General features: G+C 37.3%; 1 protein-coding gene across 1 annotated transcript; it reads left to right on the forward strand.

Annotated features, from left to right (window-relative positions):
- The first annotated feature begins 824 nt into the window (after nt 1-824).
- Nucleotides 825-21,494, forward strand: LOC306844357 (uncharacterized protein). The gene is made up of 4 exons (XM_079376436.1): nt 825-977; nt 3,796-4,414; nt 9,090-9,267; nt 9,640-21,494. The coding sequence occupies exons 2-4, from the start codon at nt 3,911-3,913 to the stop codon at nt 20,088-20,090; spliced, it is 11,133 nt and encodes a 3,710-aa protein (XP_079232562.1). The 5' UTR covers nt 825-977; nt 3,796-3,910; the 3' UTR covers nt 20,091-21,494.
- Nucleotides 21,495-27,269: the final 5,775 nt, after the last annotated feature.

Genomic DNA, 27,269 nt, shown 5'->3' on the forward strand with positions numbered 1-27,269 from the left:
AAGAATATTGTATTTATTTCACAATATTATTATTTTAATGTATTTTTGATCAAATAAATGGAACCTTGGTGAGCATAAGAGTACTGACGATATTAGAGACTTAATTATTGATAATTAATTTAATAATAATAATTAATTTAATTTATTGATATCACTTGAATATTGCATTGTTCATTCTCATGTCCTCTATTTTTACATTTTGAATACCTTTGCCATAATTGAACATTCAACTTCAAGTTAATCTTTAAAAACTCCAATAATGTAATAACAGTTAATGTAATCTTCAGAAAATCCCAAAATGAATATCCATTTTTATACTGTACATTATATAATGATGCTTATTAAATACAATCACTTGCATCATTAAAACCATTGATTCTACTTTTAAGTGTTTTTTATTTGTTTGCTGTACAAAAGAGCATGCCATTTTAATATCAGCCATTTAGCAGCAAATTATCAGCTTATATTGGTTAGAATTTTGATATATATACGACTTAAAGTCAAATACATTAATACATTAACTACATTGTATCTTCTGAACAGTTTGATTAGGTGAGACTCCAGCATTCAGCTGAATGTTTATCTATGACATACTGAGACTGCTTAAGCTTTATTTATTTATTCTGTGGATCCTGCAAAAATGTAACCATATGCTATCAACTATCAGTGTCCTCGAGGGTCTTTCACTGACAATGTGCTAAGTTTGTCTGCTCTTTTAGGCACTGGCCAAGTTCTAGTCATGTGTCCAAAGCCTCAGCAGATTCTGATGCAGTCTCAGAGTGATTAAGAAGGCTTTTCATTCTATCCTTAGCTTCCCAAGGACCGATTAGCAGGTAGGCCCCCAGTGGGACAACTGCTTTTCAGCTGGCAGTTCATAGCAGCTTCTGCTCTTTCTCATCTTTCATTGTGTGGAAACTCAGAAGACGCTTTTCTGAGCTATTGGTGTTCTCAACATTGAGATCATGGTTCTTATCATGGTGAGTATTTTGCAGTCCTTTGTAAGGGACAGTTTGAGTTTACATTGGAGAATGTCCTGGTTCTTTTAGATTGCGGTTAGTTGAAACCATCAGGGGTGCTTTCAGAGTCATCACCTTGACCTTGGCTAAACCCCATTGGTTTAGAATATTTCTATGGTAAAAGTAACAATTCTCTCCAGTTTGTGTGCTTCAGCTGGTGTTTTTGATGGTCTTGATATTCAGTAGATCTGAATTATGTGATTACAAGGATATCAACACAGATGCAGGCAATAATACTGGAGTATAATGAGAAACATCATTGCAGTTATCTGGGATGCATAAAAGTATTGTGCCAGTCAGAGTTGAAAACTTCTGCCAGCTTTTACAAAGTTCCGTGGATATTCATAATGTTTAAAACGTCCTTAGCTCAGGTTTGTTTAACATCTTTTTCATATGCTGTTTTGAGCTTACAGATCCTCTGTATCACATGTTTTGGGTAACATAATTGATATCATATGATTTATATTATTTGTTTACATTCTGTTTTCTTCAAATGTTCTCATCAAAAGCAGATATTGGAACAGGCCTCTGGGTAATTTATTAGAACTTTTTTTTTTTCCAGAAAGAAGGATGTGCTCACCAAGGCTGCATTTATTATCAGAATATTGTTAAATATTATTCCCAAATGTGATTTATTCCTGTAATGGTAAAGCTGAATTTTCACCTGCCATTATTCCAGTTTTCAGTGTCACACGATCTTTCCGAAATCATTCTAATATGCTGATTGGCCGCTCAAGAAAATCTTCTCATTATCAATGTCAAAAACAGTTGTGCTGCTTAACATTTTTGTGGAAACTTTATGTTTTTTGTCATGTTTCTTTCATGAACAAAGTTCAAAAGAAAAGCATTTATTTGAAACATTTGCTGTCATTTTTGATCAATTTAATGCATCCTCGCTGAATAAAAGTACTGATTTCTTTACAAAAATCAACACCAAATAGTTTTTAACGGTAGTGTATATTAGGCATTATTATGTGCTTTGCAAGACTTAAAGAGTCTAATTTGGTCCTGTTATGCAATAAACCTCTCAGGCTGTGTCATTTCCCTGTTTTTGTTCTGATAGCTGGAGTGGAAAAAGAACTGAGGATGTATTTATTTATTTATTTTTAAAGAGATCATGGTCTTTTTTTCAGTTTGTTTAAAAAATGTAAATGTGGATCAGAATATAAGAATATCAGAATATATATTAATGGTTTTGTGTTAGATTTCACTGATTTAGAGTTCTACCCTTTCTTTGATCAAATCAAGTCTTTCTGTTTCTGACTTCATAACTTTGCTTTCTTAAATCACATGACTTAATATTTAATTTTCACATTTGTACTTGAATCAAAAATAACAACAGGCTTCCACTGCAGCTTCATCCTGTCACATGTTGCTTCCACTTTCTCCCTGCACTTGTAGATAAGCTCTTTAGTTTAATTCAGGTGAAGTCTGCTCTTTTTATCCCTGCTTAGTCTCTGATATCTGTCCATCTTTTCTGTGTCTTGAGATCAGTAATGCTCCCTCATCTGTAGCGTGTGCCTGGCACAAATGTGCTGTCATGATGTGCCAGTGGGATTCCTGCAGATGTACCTGTTTAGGGTCACGTGTTACTTAAATCTGGATTTTTTTGTTTTTGTTTTAGCTTTGGTTTGACATCAACACTACAGATACTTTGTTTTAATAGTTGCAATAGGCATAAATCACTTGGACTGCGTGCCCATTTCAGTTCTAAAGGTACCGATTGTGCATGGAAGTGACTGAGAAAAGACTTTAATGATATTCTGGTAGGAAGTTGGTTCAGGCACAAAAATTTCAAATTTAAATGTAAAGTATCAATTAGTAATCCAAAAACTCTTCATTTATGACAATGCAAATGTTTCAATATTGTGTTTGGATCACTTAGCAGAGAATTTTAAATCACGCTAAGAACAGGATCGAGTTAAAAGCATCCAGTCTTTTTTTTAAGCTTTTGAGTTTATCCTCTTGTTTAAGCTTATTAGTTTATGCCCAAGTTTATCAGGATTGTCTTTACACAATAAATATTCTCTTAAAAGAGGTCAAAATTACTTCTTATTATCAATGCTCTAATGTTTGTTTATGAGAAGGTATGCAACATGCACAATTTGCAAGTCTGCATAAAAATGTAAGCATAAAATTTGTAGTAAAATTTTTTGAATTTTGCAATTTTATGAAGCCTTTCCATTTTTGTAAATATTTTTCTTTTCTATATTGTTTTAGATGTTTTATTGTATATTTTTTATTCTAAAAACGAGAGAAATATAGCTGAATGAAATCAACATAAATTCCAGAATATCTTAAGTACTGTATTTACTTTAAAGACATAAGCACTAGAGCTGTAGGAACTTCTCATGTTTGCGTTGATAACATGATGAACATGTTATCTAAAGAGCACCAGTGGAAGTGAGAACATCTGAAATATGCCTAGTTAAGAATTAAATCACCTTGAAATAGTGCAGAATCTTAAATATTTCTTATTCATTTTACATCATATATTTTTGTTTACTTTTACTTTATTCTTGTATCTGAAAAACTGTTTTGTTCAAGGTTTAAATTGCATTTTAAATTCCAGATACAGTCCACATTCTTACTGTACGTAGTTCATACTTGCAAATTTGTTTCATGGGCCTTAACCATTTCAGTTGCATTTCTGGCCAAGTTGCATCATTGTTCTAATGTTCCGTGGGCTTGACAACCTAATGGGCTTGACACAGAATTACTTAATGCATTGTTAATGATATTAACCTGGGCATGTGCTTTATGCTTTTGTCTTTTGCAGAGTGGAAGGAGAGGATGAATGAGTGTGATCTGCTAGGCCAGAGAGTTGTCCCTTTATCATCTGATTAAACCTATAGTCAACTGACATCTACCACAGGCCGTTGGATGAAGTTAAAATGGCCTCCCACAAACAAAGCTTTCAATTCTTTGACACCATCACGGATGACCCACCTCTCAAGCCCCCTTTCCCCCATGGACACTGCTCCTCAGCATCCTTCAGAGGCTCATGCAGCTCGACTAGACTGGAGCCGCTGGAGGATCATGGATGCTATCTCTGTGCCGATCACCAGCAGTCCAAGGCGATGGCCTCAGAGGCCTCGGGAGCTTACTCGAACCCATGGTATAATTTCCAGACACATCCACACTCTCAGCAGTATACAGTTAGGAGGCCCACTCGACCTGAGGAAGCTCCTAGGCAGGTTGAAGATCACCACCACCACCATGACCATCATCACAGGCACTCCAGGAAGATTGTGCTTGTGAAGAACAGTGACCCCTCTGTCCGGAGGACCATCGTGCTGCATCGCAGGAGCCTGCGCAGTCTGGCGCTCTTCATGGACGAGGTTTCTGAACTCATGCAGTGTCTCATCAGGAAGCTCTGCACACTGGAAGGCCACAAGGTGAGTCTCTTCTGGAAATTTACATTTAGCTACATTTACATTTACATTTATTCATTTAGCTGACGCTTTTATCCAAAGCGACTTACAATTGCTATATATCTCAGAGGTCGCACGCCTCTGGAGCAACTAGGGGTTAAGTGTCTTGCTCAGGGACACATTGGTGTCTCACAGTGGATTCGAACCCCCACAGTGAATTCTCTCACACCAAAGGCATGTGTCTTATCCACTGCACCATCACCACCACCATGGAAATATACTCTAATGTTCAAATGTTTGGGGTTATTATTCAGCAAGGGTGCATTAAATTGAGCAAAAGTGTCGATAAAGACATTTATAGTTTTACAAAAGATTTTTCTTCATGAAATAATCCTGAAAAATGCCTTTTTTATATTAAGCAGTGCAACTGTTTATATGTCAACATAGTGTTTTATGATACTGTTTCTTGAGTAGCAAATCAGCATATTAGAATGATTTCTGAACGATCATGTGACACTGAAGACTGGAGTAATGGCTGCTGGAAATTCAACTTTGCCATAGGAATAAATTATATATAAAACTTTTAATCTTTTTATATTTCACAGTGTTATTGTGTGTGTGTGCTTAATTATTATTTTATTCATGTTCAAGTTCACAATTACTGTAGAGGAAATTAAATGTTTGCTTTGGCAGAAATGTACTCAGCTTCAGAATTTATGAATTGAATCTCTTTCTGTCTGAAGTTGAAATATACACAAGTACAGTACATCATGTTGAATTACAGGAAGTGGAATTTTACTGAATTAAACAGCTAATGTGGGGTGGAGGTGGGGATATAATCACTAAATCAACTCTATATCAACCAGTAAACAAATATGCACATTCTGTACCTTTAAACTTCAAGTCTTTTTAAACTTTCAGACAATGCTTTTTTTATGCCACAGTTTAAAGTATAATTTCTTTTTTAGATTTTCTTTTGAATTTAGTTTTCAATTTCTTCCAGATCTGCATCTTGATTTTTAGCTCAATTCAAATTTGTCATTGTCAATTTAGTTCTAAGAGGCGCACAATCCTAGAAATCACGGTCTAGTTCTGGTCAGTTCAGTGGTGTTGCACGTTCTAAAATAAAATTATACAACAAGACTAACACACTTACTCTTAAGAGAGGATCTACAAAGTTGTATCTGTAGTCTGTATCTCAGACAGAACACAAAATGAGTCAGGACTTAAAAAAGGCCATGAAACCCTTGTCCGCAGTACATATTAAATATTATCAGTCAGTCTTCAGGTTTGCTTATTTGTGCTATTTGGTTGTGTCTAACATTAAGTCAATGTTATAAAGTACATGTAGCTATTTACATTTATATTAATTAACCCAAATTATGTAAGAACAGCTGTTGGTTTTCAGAAGCAGCAAATGTTCTAAGGACACAGAGGCCTCTAGTGGCTGAAACCGGAGGCTCTGATACAAAGATTCAACAGGCTCTGGAGAAGTTAGGCTAGCAAATCTGTTGTTCCTTCACAGCTCTCACTTTAGTTAAAAGCACATGTTTACAGGAAGCTAGGTATTTGTAAGTGACGCCACATCTGACAGCTGGAAAGTCCCAAAGCTGTGGGACCACTAAACTTGAGCTTTTTAATTAGATTTTTTTTGTGCATTAGTTATTTCAGTCAAGCAAACAAAGTGACAGTGGCCACAGATGGAGTTGTTTGATTTATGAAGTGCTCATAATGCTGAGAACAAGATTAGTTGAGCAGATCAGTCAGCGTAAAGTTCATTTTAGTTATTATCACTCCCACTAGAGCTTAAGGGCAAATGCCACCGACCACGGAAGAGGAAAAAATAAAGAATTACAGTCTGCAGGTGGTTTGGGTAGATAAGAGGTGGACAGGGTGGCCCGGGCAGTGTAAGAAATAGCCCCTCTGGGACAGAGCTATGGCAACCCTGATAAAAGGTGAGAGGCTAGGAGTTTATACAGCCCCAAGGGGCAACCAGAGGCTGTTCCACAAAATCAAGACATGTCTCTAAGTGTTCGCACGCAACGGGTACGGCACAGTATGCCACGGTGCTAATGGTGGCATCCCGCTGTACACAGAGAAAGTGCTGTCTCTTTAAAAGGGGAACACTTCTTGGCTTTGAGTCCACAGAATATCTGGAGTCGATCCAGGGATTTCCTGTTCATCAGAGCTGGACTCACTTCTAGTCATTGCTGACTCTGGTCAACGCTGCTGGTTCTCTGTGGGTCTAGAGCAGGCACATCCTATTAGCACTGCCACAGGCATGTACTTCCCATAGAAAACATGCTGTAAAGTGGCACACACCCCTCCACAGGGGCCTGACTGATACATGGATAACATTACGAATGGCACTGAGACAATGCCAGAAATAGCTCAACCAGCACTAGAGTAAAGGTTTATTTGTCACTGGCTGAAAGTTGAACATGTAAGAGAACAAGAACAAAATCCAGCATGACCCTCGTGTGTCTTAGAAGATACAACGTTTTGTGCTTCGGTTGATGGGCAAGACACATTTTACTATACAATGGGTGAGTTTTCAGGGCTCTAGACTGCAAATAAAATGATCACAAAAAGTTAAATAGTTAAATGTTAAAGTAAAGTTTGGAAAAAGCCATTTGTGAAGCAATTCTTTTAATGTGTCAGGCAAAATAAATAAATAAATAACAAAACGGTGGCTTGAATCACTGACCATGACTCGGTGACTTGTTCAGAGTGACTGATTCCCCCCTGCATACTAAATCATTTGTCAATTACGTTCCATTATAAATGAACCGACAGCCATTATTTGTTGTATAGAATGTATATTCTTTTTTTTAAAAATAGCATTCTGAAAAAAATTCAAATATTTTGTAAAATATTATTGGTCATTTATTAGCATAGTGAGGTCCAAATATCTGTCAGACTGATGATATATTAAAACCATATAAACAAAATATACATACAAACATATACACACACACACACATATATATACTGTATATATATATATATATATATAAAAATTACATTTATTATATTTAAAATAAATATATTTATATATATATATATATATAGGATATACACATTTTTATTCTGTGTCCAGGCTGTTTGTAACTTTATTTATTATAACTAAATTACAGTGCTACTTATTTAGTTTTATACTATTTTGTGTGTGTACCATTTAAGATTTCATTCTTTTGATTGTAGCTTTCTCATCTTTGATATACTCTTTTGAAATATCTTTGAATAAATCTTTCCTGCAGTTCTTGTTAGATATGATCAGGATATTCCTTTACTGGTATTGCTGCACAGCAGTGATGCACCAGCATCCAGAGAATAACTATTAATCTTGTTCAAATCAGAGCTATTTTGAACCAGCAGAAGCAGGTCAATGCCATGAAAACATACAGTTTGAGATACTCGCATCCTCTACAGTTCCAATTAATTATCTTCAAACCCACAGGAAAATTTAAAAGTTTTGAAGAACTGCAGAGCATGCAGATTTAGCATAAGGTTAATATTGTGTTAAAGAGTGATATGTGATGTTGATGTGTGTACCTTTACTCTCTCTATATGCAGTATATTCTGCTTTCACGTTGTTGGATTACTACAATTAAAAATGTGTTTTTGGACATGCTACTCATGTTTCTTAGCTTTTTTCTTTCCCAAAAAGCCTTAAAGAATACAGTTAATTCTTCATTTACCTAGTGAAGAATGTATTTGAAATGCATTTATTTCATACTAACTATACTACAAATACATGTACATATTTATGTACTTAATTAAAATACGCTGCAATTGTATTTTTAGAAGCTATACTAAACTGGTAAACTTAAAGTCCACTAATTTTGTGCTTTAATTGTGTGGAAGTACTGCTGACTAAAGATATACTGAAGTATATCTGATTGTGCTAAAGTGGAACTACTGCAAGTATACTTCAGGTACACTTTAAATATCTTGCATTTAAAGACCATGTTATTCAAAGATCATACAACTCTCATCAATAGAGACATTAAAACACATTTTAGGCTTAACATGGCTTGTGCATTTGTGCACAAGTAGTAAACTAAATTATTATTATATCAGTATACAATCATATATTATAATTTTATATCAGTAAGTCCTGAGCGATATGCCAGTAAATAAGTTAAATAGATTTGAACTATACTTAGTATAAATATATAACTTTTTTACTAAGGTAAACCCCTCATTATTTTTAGCGCAAGATCTGACCTCAGATGAACTCTGATACTATTTGATTTGCTAATTGATGTTGATTTTTTTTAAAGAAATATAGATATAGTCACAATAGTGTTTTAATTGGGAATGATGGCTTTATGATTGACCTGTGACCTATTTGTTTGTGCACTTCTTGTTTATGCTGACCCATGGGTACTGACTCATCCACCGAAAACACCCTGCATAATGGATCACACACATTTTCAGATCACTGTTTTCATGATTAAAAATTAGTGTGGGAAAATGTATACACCAGATGGGTTGACTTCCCGTGGCCATTAAGCTTTAATTGGTATGGCTTCAATCCATCAGAGCACATTTCCTCATCAGAGCTTGGCAGTTGTAATAATCCCCTCTGATTTCGGCCAGATATTGCTGATCTCAATCAATTCGATTCGGTCATATTCTAATCAACCAGCAGCACAGTCTATGTAATGTAGCGAATGATTTGCATGTTTTTCAGATTGATAGTGTGCAAAGTCTGCTGCAGTGCCCGAGCATTTTGGTTTGTGTGGGACGTGAGCCTTTCCACCCACTCCTGTTGGACAGCTTCAGGAAGAACTCTTACGACAAACTTCCAAGGCTGAACACAAAGCAACGCTCTAGTGTCTGCAGCGATGAAAAGGGGGCCAAGAAAAATGGTAGGTCACACCGCAAAAAGTATTTTTCATCTTACTTTACAGTAAAAATGAACTAAACATCCTCAAAACAAAATAAATTAGCTTGAAGCTAAATTTTTAAACTGAAGAGAATACATTTTCAATTATATTTAGTTTTTTTTTTTTAAACGTGTGGTATTTTATTTTATAAAAGTATAATTTTTATTTTTATTTTTATGAAATACATTTAAACTTGTGCTTAAAACAATAAAATAAAATTTATACCAAGACTTAATTTCTAGGATGTTTTTTTAATTTATTTTTTAAATAGAAAACAAGAAAAAAATCTATAAAATTATAAGATGATTTTGTATATTTATTGTAATAGTTATTTACTTTGTTTATTTCTTGTAGTCAACTTTGGACTTGAAACTAAGAAAAGCGTCGTCCATCCGAGGTGTGATTCAAGCAACAGATCAGCAAGACTATCCGTCTCATCTGAAAAGTTGTTTCCTAATGGACTAAACTCATTACCACCAGGGCACAGAGGTGCTTGTCCACATCCAGGAGAAAATACGATGGATGATGACATTGAAAAACGAGTTCTGGTCAACAAAGACGGAAGCCTGTCAATGGAGATGAAAGTGCGCTTTCGACTATTACACAACGAGACGTTGCATTGGTCCACAGAAGTGAAGAAGTCAAAGAGCACTTTTAATGAATCCCATATTGTACCTGATGATGCTTGTTCCCTCTCGCATGGCAGTGCAGAAAGCTGCTCAGAAGCGGATTCTCTCTCTGCTTGCGAAGCTGAGGAGACATACAGCACCAAACGTTACCAGAGACACTTTGAGGAGCCACATTGCCAGCACTGCTGTGCTCACTGTCAGGAATATGATATCTGGAAGAATCCTGAACCTCCTGATCAAGGATCTGTAAGACGCATCAGATCCTCAAGCTCAAGTGCGTCCTCGCAGAGAATAGTGTGCAAAAAAGCATCTACTGACAGCATGCGCACAATGTCCAGTGAGGAGTATACAGAGCATGTCGTGGAAAAGGCAACTTGCATTCAACGGACCTTCGGGCAGCAGGGCGACTCCACAGTTGAACAATGTACCATCAACCATTGCCACAGTCGAAGTGAAGTACGCTCAATGTCCCCTAAAACTAAGAGCACAAGTCCTGTAGAAGACAAGCCTGAGAACATTCATGTATCTGAAAATGACGAGAACAGACCTGATGTCATATCCTCTAACCTCCCTAAAGATCAATTAAGTGTTCAGATTACACAGCCAGTGGAGGAGGAGGAGAGGCCTATATCTGTTGTGAGTTCTTCTTCTCAGATTTTAGCATCACTGAAGGAGGATCAAGATGATGAAGATGTTGACCTTCATCTGAGCACCTCGAGAATATCCTATGGCCAACAGGAAGATGAGGAGAGCAAAGATGAAGAACCAAACCCATGTTTTACTACACCCTGTAAATCTCCTGCATCTCCTGCACATTTGTCACCGAGACCACCAAGCAAATCTTCATCTTTAGGACGGACTAAAAGATCCAGAAAATTAGTCAGTCCAGAAGTAGATGATGAAGGCTGGTCTGAAGCATCTGCTGACTGTACTGGAGCAAATAGTGAAACAATAGAGGAGCGATCCTCGAGTGCTGTCTCCATAAAATCCAATATCTCTGGAAAATCAAATAAAACAAATGTTTCAGAGGTACTTGAAAAGGATGAACGAGCACCCAGTGCCGTGTCAATAAACTCTCAGAAATCTGACAAATCAAGAAAAACCGACATCTCAGACAATGTGTCTGAGGAACAAATCTCTGAAGCAAGAACATCAAGTGCTATGTCTGTTAAATCAAATATATCCGTAAGGTCAAAATTATCAGATATTGACTTTGTTGAGGCTTTGCAAGACAATGATGAGGAGAGGGCTGTAAGTGCTGTGTCATCTAAATCGAATATTTCCGCTACATCTAGTCAGTCTGAGGAGCCACAATCTGTGCCTGATGAGGCATTAGAGGAAACAATAGATGAAAGAGCTTCAAGTGTTAATTCTGGAACATCAAACAAGTTTGGAATCAAAGAGGTGACAAATGATGATCAAACAGTGGAGAGGATTCCCAGCTCCATTTCAGTAAAATCAAATATTTCTGCAAGATCTAAATTGTCAATTGAGCTGAGCGAGTTTGAAGATCAAGACAGAGCCCCCAGCAGCATTTCCATTAAATCCAATGTCTCACATAAATCAAAGTCTGACATGTCACAAGCAGCATCTTTCCAAGGAGATGAATCTTTAAATTCAGTGAAATTAAACACACCTGAAGCTGAAGCAGCTCCTCAAACAGAGCTACCAGGGGAGAGATCGCCAAGCTCTGTATCATCAAAATCAAAAATCTCTACAAGATCCAGAACATCCAAAAATGTTGAGGTAGACCAAGACAAAGCACAGGAAAAAGATGATGTTCAGGAAAGAGCATCAAGTACCATTTCAGTAAAGTCTACTACATCTGCAATATCAAGGAAATCTGAAACAACACCAAAACCAGGAGAAGTGATTAAGGAACGAGCTCCTAGTGTTATGTCAATCAAATCAAATGCTTCCTTAAAATCAAATAAATCCAAGATGGAGGAGGAAATAGAAAACAGAGCCTGCAGTGCTTTGTCTGTTAAATCTGAAGTTTCCACATTGTCAAAAAAATCTAATCAGTCAGACATAGAGCAAATGGAGAAAAGACCATCAAGTGCAATATCAGCTAAATCAAATGTTTCTGTAAGATCTAAAGGGTCCAAAATGTCAGAGGTGGCAGGAGATGACCGATCATCTGCAGCAGCATTACATATCTTTGAAACATCAAATGAATGCAGCACAGCACCTGAAGAAACCTGCAATGGCACAGAGAAGCCACCAGACAAAGAGAAAAGAGCACCAAGTGCATTGTCAACAAAATCCAATAACTCTGCTAAATCTAAGAAATCCAAAGTATCTGATATGGCTGATGATATTGTAACTGGAGATAGAGATGATTTGAGATCTACAAGTCCAGTGTCTTCTAAATCAAATGTATCTGCAAAATCTGTGAAATCAATGGTCTCAGAATTGGTCACAGAAGAGCCTGTAGACGCACAGGACCAAACAGAAGAACGGGCTGAGAGCGCATTATCAGCACAATCCAATCAGTCAGGAGTGACTGTAAGTGATGGAGTCGAAGTTGCAGAGGAACGGGCATTGAGTGCCATGTCATCTATATCCAACGTTTCTGAAAGGTCAAAAAAGTCCAATAATTTAAAAGTGCCAACTGCTTTGCCACAAGCAGCAGAACACGAAACAGAGGAACGGGCTCAGAGTGCATTGTCAGCTAGATCAAGCATTTCAGCAAGATCCATTAAGTCCAAAATTTCAGATGTTTTAACTGATGAGCTTGTTGATGTGAAAGACCAAGAAGAAGAGAGAGCTTCAAGTGCTTTGTCGGCAAAGTCAAAAAAGTCAAATACTTCTGCAATAGACGTCAAAGCTTATAACAAAGAAAAAAGAGACAGAGTATCAAGTGTTATGTCAGGAAGATCTGATATTTCTTCCAAAACCAGTATGTCTGCAAAATCCAATGCATCAAATGTTTCAGAAGAACCACCAGAAGATCCTGATTATGAAGAAAGTGAAGTAAACGCACCAAGCATTACTAAATCCAGTATTTCAATAAGATCCAATAAGTCAAAGCATTCAGAACTTGGTGCTAAAGAAGAGGTTCAGAACACAGAGAGATCTCCAAGTGCAATTTCAGTAATATCTGATGCCACACATGATGAAAATGAAATCACAAATGATTTTGAAATCCAAGAAAGGGCTCCAAGTGCTTCATCTGCAAAATCACGTTCCTCTGTAAGATCCAGAACATCAAAAGTTTCTGAAATAATCATAGATGAACCAGACAAACAAAAAGTAGAGAGGGCACCAAGTTCTAGGTCATTGAAATCTGATGCCTCTGGAAGATCTGGTCCAGATGATTCTGTCAATGAAGAAAAGGAAGCAAGAACAGAAAGTGCTTTGTCCGCAATTTCTGTAAGATCAAAGTCAGAAGACTCTGAGATAATGAGCAATGTAGAGCAGAGAGCATCAAGTACAGCATCAGTTAAATCTAAAACATCTGCAAGATCTAAAAGGTCGAATATTTCAGTAGCTGCTTCTAAAGAAATTGGAAACACAGATACTGGAGATGTCCGAGCATCAAGTGCAATGTCTGCAAAATCTTGTGCATCTGAGAAATCAAAATGTTCAGAAAGAACAACTGAGGAGGATGAAAAAGCAAGTAAAGTGGTAGACAGAACAACCAGCTCTTTGTCTGTCAAGTCAAATACATCCATAACATCGGATTCCACTGTTAAATCAAGTGTTGTGCCTGCTAAATCAAATGCTTCTGCAAAATCCCTCCTCTCAGAAGCTGAAGAGTCTGACAGAAGATCAATAAGTGTGACCTCTAATGCATCTGCAGAAACTAAAATGTCTAAATCAGGTGTGAACACAAAAGCAAACCGTTCACCAAGCAAATTGTCAGTTAAATCAAATGTATCTACAAGATCCAAGAAGTCTAAAGTTTCTGAAGGTGAGGACCACTCACACACAAACACTGAAGATACAGAATTAACCAGAGATGAGAGTCCGTTGTCCGATCGCTCCAAAGTATCTCAAATAGAGAACTCAAATGAATGTAATTGTGGTGCAGTAAACAACCCATCAGGTCCAGTGGCATCATCTGAAAAAGACTCTGACCATGAAGAGATACCTGCAAGTCCTCTGTCTAAAAAGTCAGCAAAGTCCAAAATCAGTTCAGTTGGTTCCACCTCTGAAAGAGTTTTAACACCAACAAGCACCTCAGTTTCTATTGGGATTGTTGAAGACCATGAGGCTGATGATGTTGAGGAAATAGATGATGCTGTTTCAATTAACTCAAGAATATCTGCTTCATCAAAGACTGAAATATGTGGTAAATCCGACCAATGTTTATCAGAATCACCAGTACAAATCACAAATGAAGCAACACTGACACCAGAGGAAAGACCTAAATGTTCAACATCAGCTAAGTCAAATGTCTCCGGAAAATCGAAGTCCAAAAGCTCTCACTGTGGCTCTACATGTCCTACAGACACAAGCCAGGACAGAGATGATGTAGCAAGTAATAAATCCTCCAAAATAAAGTATTTAATGACTTCATCTGTAAGCCAACCATCAGCCAACAATTCAGTAAGGCAGAGCTCTCAAACCCAGGGGATTCGTGCATCTAGCAAAACTTCCGACATGTCAGTACACACTGAAATCACAGGTCAAGAGAAAGCTGACAGTCCAGATGTTACCCATAAATCTCAAAGTGTCTGTTCAAAATGCAGTTCTACACATCAGAAAGGAAAACATTCCCCTGCTTCAAGTGCCTCAGCAATCTCAGGCTCTGAGAAATCCAAAACTAAAGAAGGAAATACTGCAGAAATGACTGACAGGCCAAAGAGTAATATATCCAGTTCATCATCTCGTTTGAAAGTAAATAGTCAAAAGCATGATGCTGATGCTACAGTTGTCAGTGAAAGAAGCAATAAATTAAATACCAAGTCAACACAGAAAGTTCAGGACAATGTGTCCGAGCATCATTCAGCATCTTTATCAGTTACCTCAGGAAACCATCTAAGTCCTAAACCACCGAAATCTCCTAAAAAATCCAAAAAACCTGTTATTCTACTTGGCAACTCTAATGATAGCAAGTTATCGCAGACCGTTCTTGCTCTAGAACCAAGAGAAGAATATACTGACCATTTGAATGCAGCAGCAGAAAAACCTCAGTCTTGTAGATCTGATACAAATGTCAGTGAAATTAAGAGTGAAAAAAGTAGCAAGTGTAGAAAAAGAATGGGAAGCGACTCTTCTTGCCACAAGATGGATGATGACATATCTGAGCTGAGTCCTTCTTGCTTGCCAAATGCTTCTCCAACTGAGGTGGTGAATGAATGGCTGAGGAAAATCCCATCACTTACCACCTTGTGTGATTTGGGCGATGGATTCCATGACAATTATGATTCAATAGAGCCACTCTGCACATCACATGCGCCATCAGGAGATGATAATGAGCATGGAAGCTTGCAGCCAAGTGATGTTACTAAGCTTGTAACACAGAATGAAATGGTAGATGCTCATGTGGTGAATACAGAAGGGGCTACTGACAAAAAATCTCCTGAAGCTGCTGAGGGTCATCGCTCTCAGAGAGGGGATGAACCAAAGATGTTTGATTCTTCGGTTCTGGTGATGAAAGTCTTGTTGAGCCCCAAATTCGACCGATGCAATAGCCTGCCAGAGGTATCTCCTGTATATGGACGTAAGCTCAGCGCATCAGCTCAAGGTCTTCTTGATTGTTTGGCAAATCTTCAGTTGTTAGACTTTGGTCCTAGTAATGAAGATGGTAAAAAGGAAAAATACCAGGAGCTCATGAGCATGCTTAAGTCTCTTTGGCTTTGTGACCCAAAAGACAGTGGGAAGACATATGTGGAAAGAAACAAGGTCCTGGATGAGGAATTCAAAGCCAGGTCATCCTCAGGGGTAGATGTTAACAGTGGCTCAACAGGTTCAGGGAAAAGTAGTGTCAATGATGGCACCCAACCCCAAATCAACACAGAATGTGAAGTCTTGGAAACCCTGACAAAGGTACAGGAAGTTGATGAAACGGTGGAAGGGGAAGCTTCAGAAACGCCTGGATCAAAATCTGATTCAGCCACTCCAGATATAGCAAATCAAGCTCAGTTAACTCCAGAGACAAAGGACACAGTTGGAGAGAAGTTAAAAGATGATACCCCAAGCTCTGAAGAGACAATCAGGAGTAATGATAGTCCAAGGGAACTCATTGAAACGCCTCTTTCCTCAAACAAGAGTTCTGGGAATAATCACAAAAAACAGGAAACTGAATCAAACCATCAAGAGGACACAAGTTCAGGCAGTGCTCCAAAACAACAAAGAGGTCAGTTATCAAAAAGGCTTTCACAAGACCCTGATCCTGTATGGGTTCTCAATTTATTGAACAAATTAGAAAAGCAATTTATGACACATTATGTTAATGCAATGGCTGAGTTCAAAGTCCGTTGGAATCTGGATGACAACGAGCAACTTGATTCCATGGTATGCGAATTGCAAGATGAAGTCCGCAGACGGATACAATCGAGTATAGACAGGGAGCTAAGGAAAATCCAAGGTAGAGCTGGAAGACCAAGACCACCAAAAGACACAATGTCACGTGAATCTACTATTCAAACAGAGCAAAGGCGAAGACGTCTGAAAGTGATGCGCAACCAATCAGTTGATCCACAACCTGCTAAAAGTGATGATGATTATACAATGACAGGGACCGATTTCAGCGATCAACGTAGCGATGATGAATATTGTCCTTGTGACACATGCTTGAAAACGAAAACGGCATCCAAGCAGGTGTTACCTGTGGAAATGCTTAATTCTGCTCCTGTGATGATGGATTTTGATTTAAGAAGAATTCTCCAGATGAAGAAATCATCTGCCAATGAGCAAGCAAGTGAGATGAAAGGAGAAAATGCAGGACTTGAGGCTGTCAAAGAGGAGGATGAGAAAGAGGGGGCAGATAAAGAAATTCTTGCTTCCAGTGCAATTGAAGATGAAAAACAAGAATGTGAGGAGGATGACGAGGAAGACAGTGCCTCTAGCTCTTATGTAGAAGATAGTTCAGAGAAACAATCAAATATACCCAGTCATTTAAAGAAAGATATGGATGAAATTGTTGATAGGTCTGTTAACACAATGGCTCTGCAACAAGATGAAGAGCAAGAAGAGACTGAGACTGATTATGATTTAATGGCTATGAAAGAAAGTGCAAGCAGTTGTAAGATTAATGAATTAGATGAAGATGTGGCAAATGATGAGATTAGTGAATTTGATGACATAATGCAAACTGAAGCAGCAAAGGAGGAAGCATCTGAAGAACACACTGAGGAAGAATCAGAACAGCAGGACAAGACAGCTGATGATGAAACTGATGAAGAAGGGAAAAATGCAGGAACAGAATCTGTTGAAGAGGGTGAGACCACTGCTGAAGAAGTAGCTGCTGGACAGAATGACATAGCTGGTTGTGACACTGCAGAAGAAGCTGAGGGTGAAACAGCAGAAGATGGGCAAATGGCTGAAGCTAAAACTTCAAGACATGGTGAGACAGCAGGAGATGAAACTGCAGAAGAGGAGGAAATGTCTGAAGATAAAACTTCAGAAGATGGACAAACTGCAGCAGCAGAAAACACTGCAGAAAATGCACAAAGTTCTGAAGATGTAACTGGAGAAGAATGTGAGACTGTTAATGATGACAATGCAAAAGAGCATGAGATGGCTGAAATTGAAGCTCTGGAAGATGGACAAACTGCTGAAGATGAAACTGGAGAAGAAGGTGAAACAACTGAAAGTGAAACTGCAGAAGAGGGGCAAACAGCTGAAGATGAAACTGGAAACGAAGGTGAGACTGTTAATGATGACACTGCAGAAGAGCAGGAGACCACTGAAAATGAAATGGCAGAAGATGGAGAAACAGCTGAAGGTGAAACTGGAGAAGAAGGTGATACAGTTAATGAAGACACTACAGAAGAGCATGATACAGCTGTAAATGAAATGGCAGATGATGGACAAACAGCTGAAAGTGAAATTGAAGAAGAAGGTGAGACAGTTAATGAAGACACTGCAGAAGAGCACGAGACGGATGAAAGTGAAACTGCAGAAGAGGGACAAACTGCTGAAAATGAAACTAGAGGCGAAGATGAGGCAGTTAATGAAGACACTGCAGAAGAGCACGAGACGGATGAAAGTGAAACTGCAGAAGAGGGACAAACTGCTGAAAATGAAACTAGAGGCGAAGATGAGGCAGTTAATGAAGACACTGCAGAAATGCATGAGACAGTTGAAAATGAAACTGTAGAAGAATGCCAAACTGCTGAAGATGATACTGGAGAAGAAGGTGAGACAATAAACAACGACACTACAGAAGAGCATGAGACAGCTGACAATGAAACTTCAGTAGATGGAGAAACTGATGAAGATAAAACTGCAGAAGAAGGTGAGACGACTGAAGACAAAACTTCAGAAGATGGACGATCTGCTGAAGCAGAGACTGTTGGAGAAGATGAAATAACTGAGTATGAAAAGGCAGTGGAGGGTGAGGCATCAGCTAAAAACGAATCTGTAGGAGAAACTTCTGAAGATGAAACTGAGAGCAATATAGGTGATGATGAAACAGCAGAAAAGAGTGAGATAGCTGATAACAACACTGTAGAAGAGCATGAGACAGCTGAGAATGAATCTGTAGAAGACGGGCAAGCTGAAACTACAAGAGAGAGTGATTCAGGTGAGGAGGACACTGCAAAAGAGAGTGAGACAGCTGAAGATGAAATGGCAGAAAATGGCCAAACTGCTGAAGCAAGAGAGGGTGAGACGGATGGTGATGAACCAGCAGAAGAAGAGCAGAATTCTGAAGCTGATGCAGATGAGGGAGGTACAGCTGATAATGAAGCTGTAGATGATGAGCAAACTGCTGAAGCTGAAACTGCTGATGAGAGTGAGACAGCTCAAGATGAAACAGAAGCAGAGAGAGATACTGTGGAGGGGACATCGGTTGAAGAAAGAGGAACTGATGTACAAAGAGCCGATGAAGATGAAGACAACACAGATGATGCAGGAACTACAGGAGGTGTGTCAGCTGAGGAAAAAGAGACTTCTGAAGCAGAAACAGCAGATGAGAGGACCACTGAAGCTGAAACTGAGATGTCTGAAGAGAAAGCTACTGTTGAAGATAGCAACACGGCTGAAGACAAGAATGCTGTAGTAGAGCTGGCAGAGCAAACTCCTGATCATGAGACGATTGGAGAAGAGACGGACAAGAGTCAGTCAAACGATGAGGAAGACAAGGAAACTGTCAGTTGTGAAGCAGCAGAGGAGGAGGATGTTCTTTCTAACATTGAAGACACTGAGAGTCATAATGTTTTGAGTAATCTTGAGGTAATTGAAGATGAAACACCCCTTAAGAACAATGGTGACATTGTTCTAGATAGTGTTGATGATAAAAGTGAAGAAAGTGGAAAAGATGATGATGAGGTGGAGGTAATGGCAAACAAAGCTGGTTATGTGGCCAACACTGGTGAATCAGCTGAAGCTGGTGATGAAGCTGAGGATGACACAGAGCCAGATATGGAGACAGATGAAGGGGAGCATAATAGGAACACTCTAACTTTACAGCCAAAACCAAAAGATGACAAACCAGAAGGGGCAACTTCATTTAATGTTTTGGGAAAACACAACTCAGAGTTAGAAGATGGTGCCGATGCTGATGTAGAAGACTCAGAAACAGAAGAACACAACCAAGTCATAGATTTGAGTTCTGAGTCAGAGAGCAAGCCACAGAGGAAAACTCCACATAAAACCTTCAAGATGCTCATTCACACTCTGAATTTCCTCAAACTCTCAACCACTGGACTACCAAAGAGCAGGGAAGAGGATAATGAACCTGAGGTTGAAGATGAAGAGACTCCAGAGGATGGCAGTGATGATGCAGAAGAGAGTTCCTGTGTGGAGAAAGATGAGGTGGAAGAGAATAGAAAAGAGAAGGGCAAACTCACAGATATTACAGAGGACACAGCAGAAAGTGAGGAGGACCAGACAAATGAGACTAGTGATTATTCAGAAGACCATGAATGGGAATCGTCTGAAAATTCCTTGCAAAAACAGATAACAAAGTCATCCCTGGAATCTCAGCCAGGTTCCTTTGAGGAAGTTCACGAGGTACAGGCAAAAAATCAGAAAGGTTTAAATCATCTGAAAGCCAACTAGTAGAATCCTTCTTCAACATCAAAGAAAAGAACCAAAGATGTTCTTTAGTATATAAAAATGGTTCCAGAGGGGTTATTTCTCTATTATCCTTAGACCTTATAATAATTATCACAAGTTTTTTAATAGCCCTTTAGATTCCTTATTTAACTGACCAAAGAGTAACATAATGCACTTTACTTATTATTCTCTTATGATTCCATTATATATATGCAGATTATATATATCTATGCAAAAGCACAGTGTTACTGCTCAGGTAAACTGTTCTACTGTAAAAAGGGAACTGCTGAAACTTGAACAGCACATGAAGCTCTTCTAACTTGATGGAAGGAAAATTGTTTAGAATTTTAGCATATTTATGTCAAAACAGCATATTTAATTGCAGTTATTTATATAATTCACTCAGTTGTTAGCCTTAGCCATTGGAGGGACTGTTGACAAGGGTTAATAATGTATCACAGTTACTGTATCATACTGTATATGTATGTGCTGCTATACAAATGTTCCACAGTGTAAATTAAAAATCACACAACATAGTGAAATGTAATGGAAATCAGGGGGCATAAACTGTGGTTATGAGTGCACGAGAATGAATGTATAGTGAACATATTTGAATTTGAATGTTTGTTTCATTGTACTGTAGCAATATGAATTATCTAATTTACTTGTAGGTTGCTTGTGGGAAAGCATACCTTTAAAAAACAAAAACATTTTTAGGTTACACTTTATTTTGATAGTACACTTTAGACATTCTACTAACTATAAGTAACTTTGCAACTACATGGCAACTATAATTCTCATTAATTTGCAACTACATGTCTACTAACTGTCAGAGTAGACTGTTAGATTAGGTTTAGGGTTGGTAGAATACGTTAACAGTCTTTATGTTGTATGCTGTGCACCAATCAAAATAAAGCATTACAAGATATTAAGCAGATAGTCTACTAATACTCTAATGACTGCTAGTTGACATGTAGTTGCAAAGTTACTTACTATTATTAGAATGTCTAAAATGGACTATCAAAATAAAGTGTTACCCATTTTTATCCCTGCTTAAACACAAAAGAGATATCCATTCCATGTGACTTAGTCAGAATATGTACACTAATGCTTACTTTTAAAGTAAATGCAGTGAATGCAGATGTATAGGATTGACATCACCAGAAATCACCAATATACAGCATATTGTGTATTATAAGGATTGAGGTGCACACATTAAGCCATGCCTTAGATGTTTTGCCACATAAAGGACTGTACATCTAATGGACTATATTGTTTGTTTTGTTCACAAGTGATTTGGGAAGTGATGCAGATGCAAATGTGGTTCCTTCATTGCAGTTTTTTTCCTGCTTAACTTAAATACAATAAATTCAAAAATTTAATTTCTTGCCTGAAATAAATATATTCAAGCCTAAATGGTTTTTATTTATTTATTTTTTTAGTTTTTTTGTCGTTTGTCAAGCAAAAAGGTTGAGTTCTAAAAACAGAACATTTTCCAGTTTTAAAAGAAGGCCCAAATCTCTAGGATGTACTGTACATGTCTATATATAGAATCCTTCCAGAGGGATGTTGCATAATTGAATTAAGGGGTCAATGTTATTTAAGTTTGTCACTAGTACGCATTAGCACTAATAGGCCTGAGCTGATGGTGAATAAGACCTTCATTGCTCTCTCAATAGTACTACAATCTCTCTATATGTACTTTTCACTTTTCTTCCAGTAAAATACATATTCTATGACAGACACCTGCCACTCTATTACTCTTCACTAAATCCACTGTCTACTTCCATTACAAAAGCCCTGTTGCTTTGGTCACGCTGCCTTTTGGAAGTTTTGAATAAGAGGGAAATTATTTCAAGGGAGCTGACTTTGTCTCTGAACCTTCAATAGATCATACCATGACATTCATGACACAATAAAAAATACCCCCTGAAAATATTGAAGGTGAAAATCAGCAAACTATTAATAACCTGACCCACCTCATCCATCAACCACCTAGTTAAGAGTCAATTCCCAGCCAGTGAGACATCTGAAACAACCTGCATTTTGTTTTTGCTCTCCAACTTTGCTGTTTTTAACAGGCTGACCGGTTCACAGAACAGGGGCAGAGCCCACGACAAGTCCAATTACTCAAGTTAACGCCCCCAAAACGGCGTCACCTGTCCAATCCATTAGTCTAATGTAGATATTTGCAGACTAAATGGTATGTATATTCAGGGACTTTTAATTACTGTCTCTTTCTGACAGGTAAGTGTGTGACTGGCTATTTGAAGCTGTCCTAAGAGACTTCATTCCCTGCCTTTGCTTGCTGGAGTCATAGGTATATACAGCCCCATTGGACAAGTCTGATGGATGGTCCTCTCTTGTTGAGTTTCCATCCTCTGCTTCCGGAGGGAACGTGACATAAATAATTGGTGTCACTCCCATCGACCGAGTGCCACACTCGAAGGCGGGGCTGAAGCCGCTGACAAAACACAGCTGTCTAATCTCACAAGTTCTCACCATATCCTAGAGTGCCTTCCATCTCCTTACAGAGAGAGACGATGAGACCATTTGCATCTTAGCATCATGTAAAACAGACTAGAGGAAGAACATAAATAACTTCCAGTATGCAGGCAATATAGAAGTTAGGTTATTGCTTTAACTTTATTTGTAATACCGGTAGTATTTAAAGATTTGATGGCTTTATACTCAGATGTTGCAACAGAAACTGCTTAATTGCTTTTAGTCTTATAAAGGTCAAGGACAGAACACGTTAATTTAGTCAAAAAATTATTATGCATATTTTTTTGCATTAAGGGTACAATAACTGTCTTGTGTGGAAGCCTGTTTCCACCATGGAATAAAAAATAAATAAAAATTCCAAATTCAACAATTCCAAGTTTAGGTTTCAGAATTCTGACTTTTTCCTCACAATTGAGTTCATATTTCACATTCATATCTGACTTCTACTCAGGATTATGAGTATACATTCTTAATATATCTTGCAATTTTGGGTTTATATCTCAGAATTCTGACTTTTTTCTTTCGGAAATTGCAAGAAAAAAAAGAGAAGGAAAGAAATTGCAATCACATTTATTTTTATTTTACTTTATTTTATTTAATTTTATTTTAGGAACATGCTTCCATAGTCCTAATATCATAATGACTAATAAAAAAGCCTAATTAAAAGGATGTAATTTCCTAGAAAAAATATCTTTAATGTACTAATAATATTCTAAAAACTTTTGCCTGCCAAATCAGTCAAATCATGTACTGCAACCAACAGGAAAATGGAGGAAAAACATAAAACAGGAAATGATATCATAAAAATGACCCCTGCAGACTCTCATGATGACCATATTTGAAGGTCAATAATACTCTTAAAATATTGGATAATTTGGGTTCAGGCTGTAAATTCAAGGTGTAAAAACTATTTTTACGTTTTGCTGAAAATGATAAACATTTTTCCAAACCATATGAAACCAACACAAAGAAGTACATTTGTGAACTAAATATATTTTTAGCTTAAACTTCAATCAGTATACCCCCAAATACATAGTAGTTAATCAAAGTAATCAAAGTTAAGAAAGTGATGACAAATGAAGAAAAGTTGGAGTTACTTTGAGATTATGAATCCTCATTTTCTAAGATTCAGAACACATTCCGCCACCCGCTGCCTATGTGACATCAGATCATTAAACACTTTTTGGCTATTGCTGGCATTAAGAGGCTTTGGGGCTTGAACTTGAGCTAATGTCCATGGTTGCCCAAACATGGCTGTTAATGTGGATAAATAAGAAGACTTGCTGGAGGAAGCACCTGCTCCCTGACGGGGGTTATTTCCACCCTCGACGCTGGGATATACAGACATCTATTCCGGAGGATAATGCAAGGGATTTTTCCCTGTTTACCTCTGCGTGTTATGCCTGCAGCCAGCTGCAAAGACCCGCTTAATTCGACTCCACACTCTCAGGCTTCCAGATGTTCCAGGAAAAACAAGTGTGCCAGCCTGTCGGTCAAGAGAAGAGTCATTTTAAGCTGTGTGCCAGGACTTCCTGCCTCACACACTACACAGGTATATGTCAGTTACAAGTGTAACAGAGCACACTTGTCCTTTTTAGTATTTTACTGAACCCCAAGCATGCAGAGCATTCAGACCGATTATTCACAAGAAATAAAATCAAAATCAGTTTATACTGTATATTATAGTGATTTTAGAATGTATGTATACACACACACACACACACACACACACACATATATATATATATATATACTATTTAAGATGATTTATACTGTATATATTTACTGAATAAGTCAAAATGTACTTTCATGACTTTTTCATTCTTTAATTGTTATTGTAATGTTGCTCTGGACTGTATTTGGAATTTATACTCAGTACAGCATATACATACATACATACGTATATATATATATGTATATACACACACACACACAAATGCACTCATGCTGACACACTTTTCAAAATCAATATTTTTCCTTCAAAAAAAAGGGACTACTATTTTTTTCTCAACTCAGAGTTAAATACTAAACTTGAAATGACAAAATACAGTGATATAAAAAAATCTATAATATTTATTAAAATGGCCAGTACACAAGTAGCATGCAAATGAGCCGATCATTGTATCAATCCTGGCATGTCTTTTTACTGTTGGATATGGCTCCAGTGCCAAGGACATGTCTTTTCAGAGCACCAACTCCTGACAAAAACTGATTCCACAGAGGAAGTACCATGTATAAAGCAGTCCTGGAAGCCAGGGCTAAACAACGGGCCCTTGAGAGCATTGTTCGGTTTACTGCTATTGTAGCCGATGTGTTCATGGTCTCATTTAATAAAGGACGAATAAATGAGTGAGTCCCTGTCCGGCTTGATGTGTGAGAGGGGCAGAGGAGTTTTCCCACACGGTGAGAGGAAGAGAGAAAATGTTCTCACAGTAGGCTGCTTTCCCCCTTCCATTGAGGAAGCACCCTACAAGGCTGTGAATAGGGGCTTCTCTCTCTCTTTTGTCCTCAGGTGTTGCTTGATTGGCACAGTAAGGACTGCGTGCACGCAAACATATGAGAGAGCAGACTCTTTCATCTACTATATGTCTGCAGTACCTGTTGTTTGATGCCATAATAATATATGATAATAGCCATTTTGACTTGGATATGTACTGAATATATCCAAGTCAAAAGGGCTGGTATCTAGACTCTGAATTCTTGTGCATCATACAACAGGTACTGCAGGCCTAGATATAGTAGGGTGTTTCACAGCAATGTCATAGAAGAACCATTTTTGGTTCCCCAAAAAATCTTTCAGTGAAAATGTTTTTCTTAGGGTGAAGAATATTTTAAAGTAAAAAAAACACATTTTCATTGTTATCCAGTGTTGAAACACAATGAACTGTTTTATTTTAATTAATAATTTTTAAATATATTTATTATAGTGCTGTCAAAATAATTCATTTTGATTAATTGCATCCAAAATAAAAGTTTGTGTTCATGTATATATGTGTGTGTATTGTGTATTTATACGCATATATAAATGCACTTACATACTATATATATTCACTTTGAATAAAAGCGTCAGCCATATGAATAAATGTAAATGAAAATCTATTTAGACAACATACTCCACTATATTTTGGGGTAACCTGTCACAATGGAGGATCCCATTAAAATACCTATTAAGCTTTTCATCCTTAATTTTATCAAAAATTTGAACCCAGAAAATATCAATGCATTGATTTGGCTAACAAATTTAGTAATTTAGTAATATAATTCTATTTAAAATATATTAATTGTTGTTGTTGGTATTATTATTATAATATAAATATTAATAAAAAAGCAAATATAATGGTAGTCATTTTGTATAAAAGTATTGCCAATTATATAGCTGACTATTGTCAGATTGTAAGTCAGTGTGTTATGTTTACTTGTTTATCTAAACAGTTAAGAAACATGGATGCAAATAAATAACTTTTATAAATAATAACCCTAAGAAATATTCAGCAGAGTGTTAAGTATGACAGCTGGCCCCTGTTTGGCATATATGTATGTTCACACACACCAAACACAATAAGATGGTGCAGGAGGAATTTTGCAGGGTTAGCATATTGTCATGAATATGGGCAGGGCACGGAGGCTCTCTTGAGCCACAATCTCTCTCTCTGCTTCTTCGTTTCCACTGTTATTCAGGTTATACTGCTGGACAGGATGCAGCGTCTGGGGACCTGGGTTGTGGAGACGCAGTATCCGCAATCTCTGGGAAAACCAGAGTGGGAAAAAGATGAATGTGTTACCAGGACACCCTCAACAAACTCCCATCACACACCTGCACTGCATGTCAGAGGGGCCCCTTACACTCCACACACCACATCACATACACAGGTGGTCCGCAAAAAAGCTGGCCTGACAGTGACGCTGGTACTCTCCATTTATGTGCAATCAAAAAGTGATTCTGACAGGAAAACAGGAACTGACAGGAAACAACTTTGAAGTGATTTAAAGTGAACGGTACTTCCTTGATATAATTGTTTATGTAGTTCTCGTATTAATATGATAAATGTCTTCCTGATTATATGGGAAAAACAGCGTTTGCTTAGGATAAAATGGTTAATCAACAATCTATTGTTTGATGTTTATAATAGTTCATTTCCTTTGTTTCTCAGAATTCTGTGGAATGATATCCTCTTCAGTCTCATATACACATTGTCCTATAACAAAGAATTTCACAACAGGTCGCATATACTGTATACATTTTCTTTAACACAAGCTATAAATTCTTTAAAATCAGTTTTATAGCAGAATCATAATTAAGATATGTAAAGTTATATGAAAAAGTTAAATTAAATTTGAATATTAAAAATTCTATTTTTCATTATGAAAATGAAAGAGAAAACAATGAATGTTAAACCATATCCTTTCTGCTTTAAAAAAATAAAAATGAAATAAAAAACAATTCACGTGAATAAATCATTTAATATTAGGAGGTCTTTGGGGTAGTATGTATTCAAGTAGCACATAGATATTCGAGCAGATAATATTGATAACATGATGCTTGTATTCAGCCACCATGTATAAATGTAAAAAATAAAAATATATATAATTATAAAAAAATAGCCAAATTAAAGTTAGATTAATTAAAGCATATTTTCACATATAACTGACTGAGGTCTCTGGGAACACTCGTTCTTA

Source organism: Barbus barbus (genome assembly GCF_936440315.1).
Source record: "Barbus barbus genome assembly, chromosome: 24".
Lineage (NCBI taxonomy): Eukaryota > Metazoa > Chordata > Actinopteri > Cypriniformes > Cyprinidae > Barbus > Barbus barbus.

Bases quoted from the DNA above. Each gene is read 5' to 3' on its own strand.
- LOC306844357 (XM_079376436.1), top strand. From the start codon at position 3,911: ATGGCCTCCCACAAACAAAGCTTTCAATTCTTTGACACCATCACGGAT. The intron at 4,415-9,089 runs GTGAGTCTCTTC...CATGTTTTTCAG, and splicing joins GCACACTGGAAGGCCACAAG to ATTGATAGTGTGCAAAGTCT. The intron at 9,268-9,639 runs GTAGGTCACACC...TATTTCTTGTAG, and splicing joins AAAGGGGGCCAAGAAAAATG to TCAACTTTGGACTTGAAACT.